Source organism: Ailuropoda melanoleuca, chromosome 1, assembly GCF_002007445.2.
Source record: "Ailuropoda melanoleuca isolate Jingjing chromosome 1, ASM200744v2, whole genome shotgun sequence".
Classification (NCBI taxonomy): domain Eukaryota; kingdom Metazoa; phylum Chordata; class Mammalia; order Carnivora; family Ursidae; genus Ailuropoda; species Ailuropoda melanoleuca.
The window spans coordinates 162,843,203-162,861,971 of record NC_048218.1 but is presented as its reverse complement, the minus strand read 5'-3'; the positions used below and the strand labels follow the sequence as shown (position 1 = coordinate 162,861,971).

At 41.4% G+C, this 18,769-nt stretch overlaps 2 protein-coding genes, 1 long non-coding RNA gene and 1 pseudogene across 7 annotated transcripts in view; 2 read left to right on the top strand and 2 right to left on the bottom strand.

Moving 5' to 3' along the window:
• The window catches only part of C1H7orf31 (chromosome 1 C7orf31 homolog), a 35,469-nt gene extending 34,436 nt beyond the window's left edge, over positions 1 to 1,033 (top strand). Inside the window, exon 9 of the mRNA XM_034669375.1 lies at positions 215 to 1,033. Within this exon, the coding sequence (XP_034525266.1) occupies positions 215 to 1,033 (819 nt within the window). The remainder of the gene's footprint in view (positions 1 to 214) is intronic.
• Positions 1 to 13,664, bottom strand: part of LOC105237171 — a 54,801-nt gene extending 41,137 nt beyond the window's left edge. For all 4 annotated transcript variants that reach the window (XR_004628206.1, XR_004628208.1, XR_004628210.1 and 1 more), the window contains exons 1-2: positions 13,512 to 13,664; positions 5,357 to 5,467 (exon numbers count right to left, since the gene is read on the bottom strand). This is a non-coding gene — a long non-coding RNA (uncharacterized LOC105237171). The remainder of the gene's footprint in view (positions 1 to 5,356; positions 5,468 to 13,511) is intronic.
• On the bottom strand, positions 6,158 to 7,681 carry LOC100471824 (annotated as a pseudogene).
• Positions 13,665 to 13,788: 124 nt separating the features above from the next.
• Positions 13,789 to 16,344, top strand: LOC100472074 (cytochrome c). 2 transcript variants are annotated; one of them, XM_002912863.4, is made up of 3 exons: positions 13,789 to 13,936; positions 15,009 to 15,185; positions 15,302 to 16,344. In XM_002912863.4, exons 2-3 carry the CDS (start codon positions 15,017 to 15,019, stop codon positions 15,448 to 15,450), a joined length of 318 nt encoding a protein of 105 aa, XP_002912909.1. In that variant the 5' UTR covers positions 13,789 to 13,936; positions 15,009 to 15,016; the 3' UTR covers positions 15,451 to 16,344. The 2 variants fall into 2 exon arrangements, with proteins under 2 accessions (XP_002912909.1, XP_019654158.1); XM_019798599.2 differs by lacking the exon at positions 13,789 to 13,936 and adding an exon at positions 13,951 to 14,400.
• The last annotated feature ends 2,425 nt before the right edge of the window (positions 16,345 to 18,769 follow it).

The following is an 18,769-nucleotide window of genomic DNA, read 5'->3' as shown; positions in this document are numbered from 1 at the left end:
TAGAAGAGAAAAACATGTGTTTATTAGGGCACAAATGTCAATGTCTATAAATAAGTAAATAAACAAACAAACAAATATTGCAATATGCACTCCTATACCCATCCCATGTTTACTTGGGGAAAATGGGTATGAATTTTGACCTGCCATTTGTAGCGATAAACTTACAAGGCCAGATTTATTAACTGATTTTCTCCTTTTTATCCCACCACTACAGCAAGAAAAATTCCATCCTGTCTTAAAACCTCCCAGACCCTTGGAAGGACGAATTGCTCGACTGATTCAGAACCGACGTCCTCTGGAGGCTACTATCCAGCAAAGACCACCTTCCTGTCCAGATTGTACCCCTAGAGTTTTGTGTACTTTTCATACCTTTGTACCCAGTTCTACAGAAATGATGGCACTTCGTGACAACACACTGGCTGGTGTCACCCATAAAAAACAGGAAATTGAAGACAAGATTAAGCAAGAACAAAGCTTGCTATCGACCTATGCCTCCCCACCTTGTTACCCAACAAAAGATCTGACTAACATTTGTGACATAAAAACATTTCCAAAAACCACGGATACTAAAGAGATGGAAGATTTGAACTGGAGACAGCTGGCATTAAAACCCCAACATACACCTTACTGTAACCTGAACCATTACATTCCGTATGAGCCATTTAAATCTGTCATAGGTGACCAGTGTACTATGTGTCAAAACTCTGTTAGCTTTAGTCAGCCCAGTATATTAGAAAGTAAACCAGACTTGGAAGCTTTTGATTTAGAACATTTTTTAAGTAAGCGAGAAGAACAGTTGTCCTTGAACACAGAAAACGAGGAAATAAGACCTATTCTGGGTTGGATTCCTAGAGCTGGAGTGGCCAAGCCTCAGACTGACCTGCTGGAGCTTAAGAACTCTTTTTCAAAAACTGGTGTACAAAAACGTTTCCATAAATCAATTCTAGAAGACCATAAAGACCTCAGGGATAAGGAGCATTCAGGGATGAAACACCAATTCTATGGCCATAATTCCTATTATTTCTATAATTGAGATATTCATCCTTTCCTTCAAAACCCAGCTTCTTGCAAGGAAAGTAAAAATATAACAGAACTTCTTCCATGTTGCTGGATTCTGTTTTCTGGAAGAGCCATAATGATCTTGCTAATGAAGTTTATGTTTTCAGGAACTTAAGTTAGGATCTGGTCAGAGGAATGCAGAAAAGTGGATGTTCTTACTTCTTGAAAAGTTTAACAATTTCAATAAAATATTAGAACCAGAAAAATTTATAGTCTTTAATCTCATTTTCAAATTATGCTCCAAGGAAATTTTCCAAAATCTTGAAAAACAATATGTATGACAAAGTTTACATCATTGTTTTATAAAAACGAGTATTTGAAATTTATATGCCCAATAGACAAATGTCTATACAAACTATAGTACCTTAATAAATACGTGAACACTGTCCCATTCTGTAAATGTTTGTACAAAATAATACCAAATACAAAAGACAAAACTCAAATGCCCAGTTAACTGAGAGACAGTGCTATAAATTACATTAACTTAATAAATTAAATATATGGGCCCTGGTTTTTTTTATGTAAACATGTGGACAAAATAAGTTGGCAGAAAAAAATGAAACCAAAAATGCTTTGCACACATGCATGCAAAGTTGGATGTTTCCTTTCCTTTAGCCCTCTGAAAGAGAAACATAACCATTTCTTTTATGCAGGGGAAAAAATTATTTTATTGTGAAGACCTAACAATGGCTTTAATTAGTAACTGGTGAGTTCTAATTGTGGCAAGAAAGGATGGTGTCTTAGTCTGTCTGGGCTGCTAAACAAAATACCATAAACTACGTGGCTTACCAAAAACACTTACTTCTTACAGTTCTAGAGGGTGGGAAGTCCTAGGTCATAGCACTGGCAGATTCGGTGTCTGCTTCCTCACTGACGGCCATCTTCTCACTGTAACCTCACATGGTGGAAGGGGCAAGGGATCTCTCTGGGGCCTCTTTTATGAGGGCACTAATACCATTCATGAGGGACCCACCTTCATGAACTAATCACCTCCCAAAGGTCCTACCTTCTAATAAGCTTAAGGGGTAGGATTTCAACATATGAATTTTAGGGGGACATAAACATGCACATCATAGCAGATGGCTTGATATCAATTACTCTAAAGCCAAATACTTTTGGAAGGTTGTCTACCAACAGTTTGGCTAACCCTCAAATGCAAGTCAACTCATTTAATGTGCCAACAGGCACATTTTAGACATAGTTTATCATGGAAAGTTCATAAGGAATTTCTAAGTGTTTTGTTGAGATTTCTCTTGATTTTTATGTTTCATGACCATGTCACTTAATTACACCTCCTTTAAAACTATTCTGGGGGCACCTGGGTGGCTCAGCCATTAAGTGTCTGCCTTCGGCTCAGGTCATGATCCGCCCAGCACTGGGCTCCTGCTGGGTGGGAAGCCTGCTTCTTCCTCTCACACTCCCCTTGTGTTCCCTCTCTTGCTGTCTGTCTCTGTCAAATAAAAAAAAAAAAAGTATATATATATATATACACACACACACACACTATTCTGGACTACAATTATGAAATTTTTTCCAATCTCTATTTTAGAGTACTAGTTATATTAGTTATGTTAGGTATTATGGGATGCAAAAATTTACATGGTAAAATGATACTGGAGAAAACTGAGAGCAACAAAGCCAATCACATTACTTGATCACAGGATTCTCCATAGCCTTTAATATGAAACATTTGGGAATGTGAGGTGGAGGGGAGATACATACACATGTCTCAAATTAATTTGATCCTTTTCTCATAGAGGTTATCATCAGACTACCGTTCTGAAAAACTCCGGAAGATGCAAGTCTGCAGTATAGGAATTGGGGGCTTTAATTCCACATTTTCCCCTGGGTTGCAGGGACACAGAATTGTATTAGGACTATGGGCATTCACTCCACCCACCTCTGTGCAGGAATGACACAACCTTCTCTTCACAATTGGGTCTTAAGTCACCTTCCACAATACTCCTAAGAAGATGTCAGACCTACTCCTACCTCTCTGGTTGGTAAAGCCTTACTAGGTGACAGCGAATACCCACCCTCCAAGTATGCTCACCATAAGCTCAATTTTGACAAATATTTATGGAGCCTTCCAGATTAAGATATATTGAGTCCATGCATCTAATCTCACTTACTCTAAAAAGCACATTAAAACTATGGTAAATTATTTTGGGTTTTTATTCTGTTTTTTTGTTTGTTTTATCCTACACACAAAAGTATAAACCAGCCAGGCAAGACATCAGGACATTTTGGAAAGGAGATAAATCAAAGATAGATCCTAACTGGCTGAACACACTAAGAACTCTAAACTGGTAGTGGGGAAAACAGCCTGATTTACACAGCAGACTCCTCAAAAGGTTTAGGAAATCAGTACCTAGAGCTTCTCGGTCTGGGAGTAAAGGCAGGGGGTGGGGCTGGAGTGAGAGGTTGCTAAATAAGGAAGACAACGAAAGCTAAGACACAGCTGGCTCCCTAGATCCTTTCCCTGCCCTGCCCCACTCCATAGTGCGAGGCAACTGCCTTCCCTCACCCTGGCAGAAGTCCAGAGGATAATTACCTGAAGAAAGGTTAAACAGGATTTCTGGCATGGAGAATACCAGGCATAGCTGAGAACTGGATGCTGTTCTGAAACCAGGAGGAGTAAGTACCTGGATCAGTCAGGTCCCAGCAGGAAACAGATCCTCAAAGGATTCCACTGAGAGGAGTTTAGTAAAGGAACAATTTACAAAAATGTGGGCAGGGTTAAGGGAACCTCCAATAGTGGGGCAGCCAGGAACCAGCAACAGCAAGAAGCCTTACCACTCCCAACCCTTTAGAACAGGTGACAGTCCAGTGTTTCGGTGCCTCCCACTGATATACCCAACCTGAAGCCAGAGAGCAAGGAGGCTCAGGTGATGTAGTCCTTAGATTCCAGTGTACTAAGGCAAAGAAAGGTGGAAAATGGATGTAGACAGGCAAGAAGAAAATAACCAGCACATTGATCTTATAAATACCAACTCCTCAGTGCTGAGAGACGCAGGTCCTTCCACGCTAGGCTACCAGAAAACTGACATACATCAACTCTCCAGGAGAAAGATAACTCACAGCTGGGGTTGAAGGCTACACACTGCCGTCTTATTCTCTTATTTTAGTTCTCATATTAAAAGTGTCCTTTTGGGGGCGTCTGGGTGGCTCAGTTGTTAAAAGTCTGCCTTCAGCTCAGGGCTGATCCCGGCTTTCTGGGATTGAGCCCGCATCGGGCTCCTCCGCTGGGAGCCTGCTTCTTCCTCTCCCACTCCCCATTTGTGTTCCCTCTCTCGCTGGCTGTCTCTCTCTGTCAAATAAATAAATAAAATCTTTTTTTTAAAAAAAGTGTCCTTTTGGGACGCCTGGGTGGCTCAGTCGGTTAAACATCTGCTTTCAGCTCAGGTCATCGATCCCAGGATCCTGGCACCGAGTCCTGCAAGGGTTCCTTGCTCAGTAGGGAGCCTACTCTCTCTCTGCCTGCCACTCTCCCTGCTTGTGTGCTCTCTCTCTCTCTCTGAAAAATAAATTAAATCTTTAAAAAAATTAAAAAACCAAAAGTATCCTTTTCAAGGTCTACTTCCTGCCATGTTTTTCACATTTTTGTATTTTTTGTTGGTGATTTTACTGTTTAAGATGGTCCCCAAGCACAGTGCTGAAGTGCTAATATTCCTAAGTGCAAGAAGTCTTTGATGTGCTTTACAGAGAAAATGTTAGATGTGCTTCATTCAGACATGAGTTCTTACACTTGACACCAAAAATGTGATACATTAAAGAAAAAACTGATGAAGTGGACTTCATCAAAACTTTAAAAATTTTGCTGTGTGAAAGAGCCTGTTAAGAGGATGAAAAGCTACACTACAGATTGGGAGAAAATATTTTGCAAACCACATATCTAAAAAGGACAAACATCCAGAATATAAGATTAAGCAAGAACAAAACTTGCTATCTACCTATGCATCCCCACCTTGTTACCCAACAAAAGATCTGACTAACACTTGTGACATAAGAACATTTCCAAAAATCACGGATACTAAAAAGACGGAAGATTTGTACTGGAGACAGCTGGCATTAAAACCCCAACATATACCTTACTGTAACCCAAACCATTACATTCTGTATGAACGGATTAAATCTGCCATACGTTACCAGTGTACTACGTTTTTTCTGATTTATATGCTATAGTTGTTATGTATATATACTTTTTAATATTAATGTATACTTTTTTACTATATTAAAATGGTCTGACAATAAAAAGGCTGCTTATGGGAAAACTGTTAGGTTAAACTTTACTTACAGGATGTTAAATCCTTAGAATTAAGGTTTCCCCCAGAAAAAGATTAATGGAAACATCAATTGCTTTTCAGACATGATAGCTGCTGCTTCAAAAGGTGGTTTTACACGAACACTACATTAAAAAAAAAACAAAAAACAAAACAACTTTAGAACACAATGAAACACTTTTATTTTGGTATGCATCTATATCTCAGCATTTAGTGGTCCTGAACAGAAAAGTGGAAAAGCCCAGCAATTTGCCAGGAAGTCAAGCCCGCCAATTTCAGGAATCTGGTGCGCAAACTGAGTTCTTTCTTAATCTCTGCTGAGGATCATGAGAAACAGCAGCACCAAAACTAAAACATGCACCAAATTTAAGGTTCTTTTGTTCCAGTTGTCAGACTCAACTAGACCCAAATGGATTACAAGATGACAAAATGAGAACGCTGCTTAAAACTTCTTCAAGTTTTAAAACCAAAAGCAATTACAGGAAAAGAAAACAATTCATTCAGAGGGATTGTGTGTGCTTACAAGTGTCTTTTGTGGTCTTTTCTCCCAGTTTAACCACCAAGAATTTTGAGAGCTGGCAGGTCAGAGGACTCCTGGTGACTGTACTTTTCACTTTATCAAAACCTGAGCTAAAAAACTGCCATCAGCAGATGATGACAGCAGAGGACGGGAGGGCAGAGGACCCAATATTCATTCCTGGGCTGGTGGAGAGTACATGTGGTTCCAAAACTAAATGAAGGAAGTCAGAAACTCTTTCCAACCTTACCTGATGGCTTCTGGCCAAAGCAAGGAAGTATCCGGGAAAGTGCTGGGTGGTGATGGTACAAAAAGGGACGTGAGGAGGAGGAAGGAAAAAGCAGCACCCCTTGATTAAGGTTGAGGAGAAGATATGGGGAAAGCCCTGAATTCCTCACCAAAGGCCAATTTCAGAGGGGAGTAGAGGGGGTTACAATCTATGCTTTGGCCAAGTGTGGTAGTGGGAAGTGAAGAAGGGACAATGGCTAGGAAGAGGGAGAGTATCATTAAAGACTTAAAAAAAAGAAACCAGGGGTGCAGATGGAGTACCTCCACCCACCGAGCAGTAGTCCACAGGTTGTGACCTGAAATCTTCACACCTACTCTAGCAAGCCACTCCAAGCTGGAACGCTGTTGCAAAGAGGGAGAAAGGGAGAAAGGGAGGGAGGGAGGGAGGGAGAAGGGTGGGGGGGAAGGGGAGAAGGCAGAGACCCCAGGCCATGTAATCAGCAGCAAGGTGATTGTGTGATGTGACTTTTCATAGTTGAGTTAGATGTGCCCCACTGGTTATGGGAATCAATTTAAATATACTTTCTTGATCCCACAAGTTCAACTATGTGGACAGTGGTTACACTTGACAGGATGATTTGTTATAGCATAACATATATTTTAAACGGACAAAAAATTAGTATCATTTACAGTATCTTAAGATAAACTGCCTTTGAATGGGAGCTTCCTTTCCAGTACTTTAAAGTTTACAAGATGTTTCTAGAAATTTTACTAGTATGGAAAATGAAGACTACTTAAATCTAAGTGTAGGGGGAGAGGTCCTGTGGTTTTTCTTTTTGATTAATTGCTGTAACACTGTCCTCCAGGCGGCTAAGAGAGTTTCATGTTTTCTTCAGACATCATTAGCCGCCAGAGTTCTAGCGGGACAACTTTAATGCTATATGAAACCTGCCATTTTGCTAGCACTGATATGGCTCTTGGTCCACCACTCCATTGGAACTATTAACTCCATTCATATTAAAATTTTGTTACAAATCTTATAAAAGGGGTTCTTCTGGGTATTTAGGTCCAACGTGTGGACCTAAATTTTTAGGCTCTATGTGTGGTTTTCATAAATTGTTCTTGGATGCCCAATTATCATCCCTGACCATCTTGTAAATGCCATGTCATCATCATCTTCTAGACCCCAGCTAACTGTGCCATCTCCTATTCCTTTCTGGCCTCCTTCCAGTTCTTTCAACAGTCCAACATTGCAAGGGACTTTTACTCCCAAGTCCATGGTGGCCGCCATCTTGCATCACTCTGTATATATTTCAGCTACAAAAGACATTATCGTTATTTGAATAACGTCCATTTAGATTCAACGACGTATTTACCAATCTTGTTGCTCTTGATTTTTTCCTTCATCTTTGATCTCTTAATCTGTAATAATTCTCCTTTTGTATAAAGAACACCCTTTAGAGTTTCATTGTGGATATGCTGGGGACAAACTCGGTTTTTGTTTGAAATGTTTTTCTTTCTTTCTTAAGAAATATTCTGCCAGGGATGCCTGGGTGGCTCAGTCAGTTAAGCAGCTGCCTTCAGCTCAGGTCATGATTCCAGGGTCCTGGGATCAAGTCCTGCATTGGGCTCCCTGCTCAGCGGGAAGCCCGTTTCTCCCTCTCCCTCTGCCTGCTGCTCCTTCTGCTTGTGCTCTGTCATATAAATAAATAAAATCTTAAAAAAAAAGAAATATTTTGCCAGACAAAGAATTTGACAGTTATTTTCTTCCAGTACATTGAAAATATCCATATATAGTCCTCCGGTTTCCACTGTTGATGTAGACAACTCAGTGGTCAGTCTAAGAGTTCTTTGAATGTCACTATTTCTCTCAATTTGCTTTTACATTATTATTGTCTTTGTCTTTGGTTTTTTTACCGTCTTAGGAACCACTTGGTTTCTTAAACCTATGGACTGGTATCTTTCACTCAAATACTGCTTCTATCCCATTCTCTCTTCTCTCCTTCTGGGACTCCACTTAAAAGTACATTATATAGGGGCACCTGGGTGGCTCAGTCGTTAAGCGTCTGCCTTTGGCTCAGGTCATGATCCCAGTGTTCTGGGATTGAGCCCCACATGGGGCTCCCTGCTCAGCGGGAAGCCTGCTTCTCCCTCTCCCACTCCCCCTGCTTGTATTCCCTCTCTTGCTGCCTCTCTCTGTCAAAATAAATAAATATAATCTTTAAAAAAAAAAGTACATTATATATTGTCTCAGTATCCTCTTCATTTTATTTTTCAGTTCTAGAATTTCTATTTGATTTTGTTCAAATCCATTATGTTATTTTATATACATATACTTTCCTTTTCCCTTCTAAAATGTTCAAGGCGTTTATGTCTAGAACATAATAAATATTTTATGGTTTATCTGATAATTTTAAAATCTGGAATCCCTATGACCTCATTCTTGCTTCTGCTAGTTCTCACTCATATTGTGGATCTGATTATATTTCTTCCTTTGCTGAACACTTTAAAAACTTTATTTGTAGAAATAATTTGAGATTTAGGCTGATATTATCTTCTTCCAAAGGAAATTTTCATTTGGTTCTACCAGGTGCCTAAAGGCAATAGAATTCCTATTCCAAGTTCAAAATTTGAGGTCTCCCTTGGCCAACCACTAAAGGAATCAGGCCGCAGACCTTGTAAGATCAGTATTTCTTCCAGTTCACCCTCACTTCCAGGCTACAGCTCTTTGAAATGCTAACCTAAAGCAAGAGTTGTTTACCAGGTACCAGGTTCTACAACCTCTGTAAGCCCTGAACTGATATTATAGAAACACATACATTTCTACATCCAGATACAGATATGTACGTATCTAAAGACAAATAATGTGTCCAGTGATCCCTGCAGCCTAGTATTCACCCTTCTACAGTGTACAGGTTCCTTCTACAGTGTACCAGGATCAGTGACCAGTAACAGAAGTGATGATATATCACTTCTAAGATTATAAAAGGTTATAAAAGACTGGCATCTGTCTTAGCTTCCCTCTGTCTTGGGGAAGCAAGCTTCCATATGGTAAGCAGTCCCATCCACAGGCCTCCAGCTAAGAGACAATAAGGAACTGAGACCTGACAACCATGTGAGTAAGCTCAGACTTGGGGTTCTCCAGTCCTATTTGAGACCTCAGGTAATTGTATCTCTGTTCAAAGTTTGACTGCAAACACAGCCAGAACCAAAACCCAGCTAAGCTGCTTCCATAGAAGCTAAAGAAAATTAATGTTTGTTTATCATACTATGTGCAGTTTAATTCAATAATCATAATTTTTATTTCTACAAGTTAGCTTTGGCTCTTTTTAAAATCTGCCTGGTTGTTTTTTATAGTCTCTGTTCATTGCAAATGCTTTTGCCTTCTGCTTTGTCTGAATGTTTTAAATGTCATTTCATATTACACATTGAAGAGGTAAATAAAATTATTTTCTCTATTTATAAAGGAAAATGACACCATTTCTCTTGTTTCTCCCTTCTAAGAGTATTTCCTGTGAAAATCCAAAAGCCAAAGTCCTCATTCTAGCCTTAAAGTATGTAAAAGATCTCTCCGAGGTCTGGGCTTTATCCCTTTTGGTATGTAAACACCTAGGAAGACAGAGCTTCACCTTAGGAGTTTAAAGTAGGTATAACTACTTGTTTCTCAGGAAAATAAGATTAATTACTCTTTTGGATGAGAACAACTAATTAAACAAATGGCTACCCCAATTCCTGAGTGAATTTAGGGTCAAAGAATGTGAAAAAAACACTCAACCAAGAAGGATCTGGCCAGGGGCGCCTGGGTGGCACAGCGGTTAAGCGTCTGCCTTCGGCTCGGGGCGTGATCCCGGCGTTATGGGATCGAGCCCCACATCGGGCTCCTCTCCACTGTGAGCCTGATTCTTCCTCTCCCACTCCCCCTGCTTGTGCTCCCTCTCTCGCTGGCTGTCTCTATCTCTGTCAAATAAATAAATAAATAAAATCTTAAAAAAAAAAAAAAAAAAGAAGGATCTGGCCAAAAACTGTGAAGACAAGTCCTCCTACAGAAAACTGGTTACCATTAATCCAAATAATAAGCAATAATTGTGCTGCCAAAAGAGAAATAGGCTACAATTGATCCTAAAGCGTCACGTTTGTTATGTGCTAGCTAAAAACAGCATGGTATAAAAACATTATAATTAATTTACCTGCATAAACTGTGTGAGATTTTATTCTGATTGGGTAGTTTCTTGTGGACTACTTATACACAACCACTTTATCGTGCTCAATAATAAACAACTTTACTTTCATAGTGAAGTGAGGAGACATCTCTTTCTTGGTAAGATTTTTACTTCCCCATTGACATCTAATAATTCCAACTCCTATGGCCCTTTGTGGGTGCAATTTCGCTTTGTTGCTTTTCATAATAATCTCATGCTTGGCATTTCTTAAGTGTGGGAATCCTGATGGCCTGGGTTAAAATATTCCTCTGCAGGTTTATGTTTGCTTCTGCCAGATGCCAGAACACACTGCTCATCCACAACTACTGTGTTAATTTTTCAGCTAGAGGTTTCCCAGACCATGCGGGTAGAGTAAAATCAAACCCTAAAACTGCATGAGGGCTGACCTGCAGTTATGAATTCTCAGGGGATACTTTTTCCTTCCACTCGGTACCTAATGATATGGGAAACAAAAGCAAAAGAACAATTACTGACTTTTCTTACTACCTACAGCCCAATGACAAGTCCTTGAAACATGCAGAGTGACAGTCCTCTAGGGACACAACTGCCTGGATATTAATACTTTGCTAAGGGCAAAAGACAATCCTAGCTCAACCGGCCCTCCCCCAGGATCCTGTAAGTCTACTTAACATATAAAAATTCCTTTAGAAATTTCCCTTATCTCTAAACCCCCAAGATACATGTTGGCAACCACCCCCACCCCAAGCATATGACCCACCGAAATACATCTGAAGGGTCTCATGACTAAGGTTTTATTAGACGGTAATAAATGACCTTTTCCCAACAATAGCTAGTCCCCTTAAGGTCCTGGAAACCTTGCTTCCAAATTCCTTAGAGCCTTACACTATCCCTAACCCCCTCCCCACTTGAAAGTATATAATGGGTCATTCCTCACGACCCCAGTGCAGTTCTTTCTGTCCATGGGTCCTGTCCCCCTGCTTTAATAAAACCACCTTTTTGCACCAAAAACGTCTCAAGAATTCTTTGTTGGCCATTGGCTTTGAACCCTAATGTTCTTTCCTACATCATCTAAGGCCAAGCCAGACAAGACTAACCTGGTTTTTCCCTTTGCCGGCGAACAGACTGTATCTTATCCTTTGGATTCAAGTGTTTCAGCATTATGCAGGGGACTTAGCCAACCTTACCTCCTCACCCCCTTACTCTCACCTTTCATGAGATTTACTTTCAGTCTGCTGAGCTGCTGTTAAAGCCTAAAGTTCTTTTACTTCAGCAAGTCCCCAGGGTGGCCCTAGTCAGCTTAAGCTTACCACATTCATTTTCAGTTCTTGTTCCCCACCTCACCCCTGCCTCCAACCTGATTTCTCTTACTTTCTTGTGACCTTGTTAAATGTTTTGATCTGGGGGGAGGGTATCTTATTAGATCTTTTTCATCAGAAGAGTCTTTAAAAATATGGCATCCATTATGTTGGTGGAAGGAAATATCTAAGACATTTGCTTTATAATAGCTATACCCCTTACCAGCCACTATCAAACCTATGGGATAAGATGGAGGTAGATGGAACAGATAGAACACAGAATAAAAAACACAATATTACTGTTTTCAACTAATTCTCTCAAGAATCTTGAGTAAACTGTAAGTACTATGTGTCTCTTCCAAACTAGAATACACAGATATTATAAGACATAACTTATGGTATCTGCTTTACCAAAGGAATGTGCCAAGTGTTTACTTTTGCTGTTATTTCTTTTCCTCATCTTCCCATTACTTTCAGTAACAAGATTCTTTATCCACAATGTCCTTAATTAAAACTATTAAGAACTTCTGCTTTCTATTCTCCCTTTCATGGGAATAAATTTTAAATGATGTCAATCAATTCACCTGGCCAAGTGATTTAATGCTGCATCTGTATGATCTGCAGTATCAGCACAATGCTGATACTCCCCATGAGTCAACTCCTCTACAAAGACTAGGAACTTCTGATATACCGAACAAAACAGATTTTGATAGAACTATACCTATTTAAAGGCCACATATTTCTTGGAGGGATATGGGTGAGAATATCAGTACTTGGCTTCCAAAGCACAGGCTAAATTGGCAAGGTGTTGCAAAGCTTGGTCTTTTAAAAATTTGATTAGCCAAATAAGCCTACCTCAGGAGTACACCTGAATGCTCACTATCTTGGTCACTTCCAAAAGCCACAGAAGGTCTTGAATAAGTGTGATTTCTGCTCTTTCACAGCATGCTTTTGTGGCAGTACTGTGTGCAGTTAGAGAGGACGGAACTGGAAGTCAGGACACAGAAAATAATTAAAATAATCCAGTTATATACAGAGATGGGTGGTCTAGAGCAGATATCATAGTACTAGTGATTTGGAAGGCGTGTAAGGCAATCTAGTTATCTATTGCTTAAATTGGGGGCAGGATCAAGATTGCCAGAATATAAGCTCCACCAGAGAAGGAGTCCTCAATTATTTATTCAAGGTACATAATACACACTCAATAAACATTTGACTGAATGAATATGGCAGTGCTAGAATATGAGGAGGAAAAATTCATTCACAACTTGGGGGCTGAATCAGAGGGACAAGGGAGTGAGAAGCAACTTGCCAGTGGAATTGAGCATGTCTGGAAAGGGAGCTAGATGTGGAGGAGAAGTCTAACTGGAAGCTGTGGTTATCAAACCTGCATTTCTCTTATGACCCCAACCGCATTCTCTTACTTGCACATGTCATTCAACCTAGGTTGGATGAGATGCAAATCCTCTCTAGATTTCCAACAATTTTCTAACCACGTAAATTTGTTTCTTCCTAATGTTGCCTACACATCCTCCTTGTTCCGTACAGAAACGCAAGGGAGAGACCGGTGTCGGCATAAGGGCCGGCGGGGCGGGGGGCCAGAGCTACAATCCAGTTTCTGCCGCAGCTGCAGCACCTTCCCCATTCCCCAGTCTTGCGGGGTCCATCAAGGGGAGATCTGAAACATGACTTAAAGTACCAGAGTGAAGGCGAAACAAGAACACGTCAGGAGCTCGGGTCCAACTTAACAATTCCTGGTTCCCGGCTATGCTTTTTGGGTGCGGCTGGCGCTAGCCTTGAAACCATTACAGAGCCTGGGTAAAGGTCGCCAGCTGAAGGCACGGTAGACAGGAGACCTCTACATGCGTCAGAGTTGTGGCGTTCCCCTCCGGGCAAGCAAAACGCCCCCCTCAAAGAGCATTACGTCAACGAGCACAAGGGCAGTTACCTTGGCAGGATAACGCCCTCCATCCACCACGCGACTCCGCTCCACCCTCCCCTTGGCTACACGCATGCACGCAACGGCAGAACGGTGATGTCAGCCCTTCCCGGCACCACCTCGTTGTCGTACATCCAATGGCCTGTCGTAACTGCCGGCAAGAGAGCAGAAGGACACCCGCGCGGTACACCCTACCCTGCTAGCCGGCATACGCGCAGGTCTTTGGCGCGGGCCCTGGAGACTGAAGCCAATGAGGCGCGGTGGCGTTACTACGTATCACGCGGCGCAGCCGCACGTCCCGCCGCGAGGGGACGGAAAGAGTTCGGTTGCACCAACACCGGTACTTAGGTGCGGACCGGCGTGCCCTTGGACTTAGAGAGCGGGACGTCCGGCTTGCGAGCGGACACCTTCGTTTCGCGCGCGACGAAAGAGCGGTGAGCGCGCGGCGCGGAGGCAGAAGCGGGCGGGAAGCCGAGCCACGGGGGCGCGTGACTACGTTGAAGGGTGTGCGGGCAGGTCGAGGCCAGCGCGCGGGTGGGCCCACGGAGGGCCGGAGAGTGACGACCCCCGCCTGTGGCCAGCGAGAACCCGGTGGGCCACGGCTTGAGATGGGGCGGAACCCGAACTAAGTGGGGGAATGGACTCGGTCAGGGTCCTGAAAGCCCGGAGGAGACTTGGAAGCAATACGACTGAGACCCAGGCTCTCGTAGTCCGGGCTGAGGGGCTGTGGAAGTGACAGGACTTGCCGAGATGAGGGCGGGAACGTGAGGGACGGGCGCATAGCGCCTCACGTTTTCCTTCAGAGGGAGCAAAAACTGATGATCCTCCAAAAAGGGATCATTTTTCTTCTGGGTCACCTGTCGCTTTTCCCCTTAACGTGCCTAGGCATCTCGGGAAGGTAGGTTGAAACCGGCTTGTTTGGGTGACCTCGTGGTTGCCTCCTGAGAACCCAGACTGGAGGATGGGGGCCCTGGGAGACCTTGCAGCCCGCCACTGCCCTCCCACCCACACAGCAAAGCAGTTTGTAGTGACCTGCCGGGCTGAATCAAGCACGACTTTTATTTTTTAAATGTATTCTGACTTCTCAGAGAAGTGACTTCAATTTGTAGTATGAATAAATGATTAGGCTTTCTTAAAGGTTGAAATTTTGGTAGTTTTGGTTTAATGTAATCATGGTTTTCAACTTACTCAGATCTGTGACTTTTTGTGACCTTGACCTCAACTCTTGAAACCGTTTTGAACTAGGTTCCCACTTTGCTTACTTGGGGTTTAATTCCCTCACTTAAACACACATAGATGTGTATTTAAGGAAGTTCTCCTTCCAACTAGTGGTTTTGGTACTAAAGAGTCTTGCAAGCGTCCTAAGTAAAACCAGATTTCACCCTGGTACTTGTATCCTAGATTTGGAGTGGATTAGTAATTAAGTCACTAGAGTGACCACTGTTTTGTTTCTGTTGGATTTTTACTTGGAGGAAAAGGGTAATAAATTGAGTCTTCCATTTTTAGATTTAAAAATGGGTGATGTTGAGAAGGGCAAGAAGATTTTTGTTCAGAAGTGTGCCCAGTGCCATACCGTGGAAAAGGGAGGCAAGCACAAGACTGGGCCAAATCTCCATGGTTTATTTGGCCGAAAGACAGGTCAGGCCCCTGGATTTTCTTACACGGATGCCAACAAGAACAAAGGTAAGGGGCTGGGGGCAGTTTTGAAATAACAGAAGCACAAATTGCATGTATATAACCAATGGTAGGCCCTTTATCAGGAGTGTGAAATACTTAACAATACATCCCTCCTTGTTTAGGCATCACCTGGGGAGAGGAGACACTGATGGAGTATTTGGAGAATCCCAAGAAGTACATCCCTGGAACAAAAATGATCTTCGCTGGCATTAAGAAGACAGGGGAAAGAGCAGACTTGATAGCTTATCTCAAAAAAGCTACTAAGGAGTAATAATTGGCCATTGCCTTATTTATTGCAAAACAAAAATGTGTCATGACTTTTTTTTTATGTGTACCGTATTTAAATTTTTCTCATACACCAGAATTCGGATCATGAATGGCTGATAGAATATTTCTTTTGGACAGTCCTGATTTAAATAAGATTGGCTTGTGGTTAAATGAGTATGATCAGCTTTTGAACTCTGATAGTAATTCTGGTTCAGCAAGTGCTATCACGTTTTCCCCTTCTAAAAATATGATTGGAATTGATTAGTAATGTTCAGCTTTTAACAGAGATGGTAAATGCTATCTCTAAACTTATAGGAGATTGGTTTTACATTTAGATACATATAACTGGTTATATTAATATATTTAAATACTGAGGAAACCCCTTCACTGTCTCAGAACCATCAAGACTCAGCTGTGTTTCAAGTTGTGTTCGTTAGCCTTTTAAAGGCAAGGGTTGAAGATAAGCTGGCAGTGTCCACTTTATCTTTTTGGTCTTAACTATGCCAATTTAATTAAATTCCCTGCATCTAAAATGTTGCCTTTTGCTTAATGAAGGCATTTTAGTGTATTTATGTATAATATTAAAGAATATTTAACACTTCTCACATTTTATAGATGATCTGTAAGGTTAGATGCTTTTAAAATTCAGTGTGACGAAATACAGCAGCAGACTTGGCTGGTGAATTCTCTACTAAGTCAGACTAAATTATAATTTAGGATTGTCTTCTAAACAGCTATTCAAAGACACAGCTGTGGAAATACCATATGTTTATGATTGATAATGGTGCTTTTGCCAACTCGTTAGAAGGGTTAAAATGGAGGAGATATATCATCAGCACAAATTTGTAAATTATGTGATAAGGCTTAAGATAATTAAAAACAAAATCACAGATCATGATTTTTCTAATGTGCTTGATTTAATGACTGATGTCAAAATTTTGAGTGAAACAGTTCTAAGTACTTGTGGAGCAGTGTTACTAGTCACAGTACCGGATTGTGTTTACTTAGTCCTCTAGGAAACCCTGAACTAGAACAGTACCTTCAGTAATTCATCCTTCAGAGTTTCCTCAGCCAGAATAAACACTGGAGTGTTTATGCCAAATGTGGATAGAATAATGTGCTTCTAGTCATAGTTTTGGGGTATATAACTATAATTTGTGTACCGAGTTATTTCATTCACGGTCTATGCCATAAGATTCAGAGTAGGCCCTGGAAGTTTTATGGAGATGGTGAAATTCGCAGTGAAGGAAATCTGGTGGTGATGAGAGCCACCTCTGGGACAAGGAGAATGAGAAGAGGCTTTGTCAGTGGTTTCAAAGGTGGTGGGGTGTTAGATAACCTGTTAAGGCCTGACAAAGCAATTTGTAACTTGTCAATCTTTCACTTATCAGGGAAATGTAATCAAACAAGTCAGGAAACATGCAGAAACAATTTGGGAAAGCAAAAGAAAGCCTGCTGTAATTCAGAGGAAAAGCCTTTGTAACAGAACTTGGTAACTGCAGAAGTTAGTGGTATTCAGAAACAGTACAGGAATTTAGCTTATAAGGATTCTAGATCATCATGGGAAGATATGGGGGCTAGGGAGTTGATCTACTTCTGTGCTTCCTGCATCAACTAAAACCTCTGTTGGCAGAGATCATTACTAAGTACCTGCTGTGTTCTAGTCAAGTTCTCCTTGTTACGTGCCCCTGGTGATTTATATATAACAAGTGATCCTGCAGTTAACTCAAAAGTGAGATTCCCAGCTATGAAGTATATATGCTGTCTTAGAAATAAAAGGGACAGGGACACCTGGGTGGCTCAGTCAGTTAAACATCTGTCTTTGGCTCATCAGGATCCCAAGGTCTTGGGAACAGAGTCCCTGCTTGGCAGGGAGCCTGCTTCTCCATCTCCCTCTGCCCCTCCCCCCGGTCATGGGAGCTCATGTGTGCTCTCTCTGACAAAATCTTAAGAAAGGACAAAAAAAGCACTGTCTAACCCATGCCTTTCTATTGCTCCATTATAGGTGGCCTGGTGCTATCACAAGTGAGTCGGGTTTTTAAGGAATGTTTCTTCCAAGTGCCACCTACACTCGGGATTTTGCCTAGAACAGCACTAATAGAATTTTCTGTGATGATGGATTGTACTTGGGCTGTCCAATACAGTAGCCACTAATCACATTTGGCAGTTAAGTCCTTGAATTATGGTTAAATTTACATAACCATAAATGGCTACATTATAAAATTGCTGTTGAGCATTGACATTTGTGAAAGCACTTAACTGATGACTACTGGAATACTTCTCATTTTATATCCATGTCAAATTCCTTGGAAGTCATAGTGAAAAATTACCTCTTCCAAGTTTAGCAGTGATCAGTTGTCATATCTAGTGTTCTTTTGTATTCTCAATTAGCTCTAATGATCTCTAGGACTTTGACACCCTTGACTGCTCTTACTCTAATCTCCCTTGGTTTAAGTAGTTTCACAATGTGGAATAAAACACAGGTGTCATAGAACCTTTGCACATGTAGCTGTAATCTGTTGCTAACTCAAATACATATTTTCATGTGACATGTTGGCCAAATTCTAGCCCTAAAACTCAGATTGCTTTATAAAGTTCATTCACTTCTCAGCTTATCTTCACTAGCTCATAAGGTGTATGGAACAAGTATCGTTCTTATTTTGTATCTGAACAGACTCACAGAGGTTGTTGCTGTTAAAGGTGACACAGGCATTTCTTTGGAGTAATATCACATGAACTGACCCTGCCTTTTTACACTGTCTTCTAAAACTCCATATAAACCAGGTCATCTATTAGCCTCTTTACAGAACCCACACTTTTCTTTTCTTACGAAAGACTGCGTTCTCCAGGGGCACCTGGGTAGCCCAGTCGGTTAGGCTTCTGCCTTTGACGTAGGTCATGATCCCAAGAGTCCTGAAACTGAGTCCTGCATCTGGCTCCTTGCTCAGTGGAGAGTCTGCTTCTCCTTCTGACCTTTCCCCTTCGTGTTTTGTCTGTCTCTTTCAAATAAATAAAATCTTAAAAAAGAAGGAAAAAAAAAAGACTTCGTTTTCCAGGCCTCAGAACCTCTGCAGCCCTCGCAAGTGGAGCCTGCTTTCCTTTCACACTGTCTACAACAGAGGCCATTGTGGTCTTGGCATCTTCCAGATCGTTACTCTTCCTCTCAGGCAGAACTACCTGTGTGAGATGATATTTCTGTGGACCCTTCTCTGTTTTCTGTACTCTTGGACCTTCACTACATTAACTGAGAATTTACGTACTCCGTTCCAACTCTTAAGAAAAATACTGGTAATAATTACATAGAAGTGAGTGAGTGACCTGTC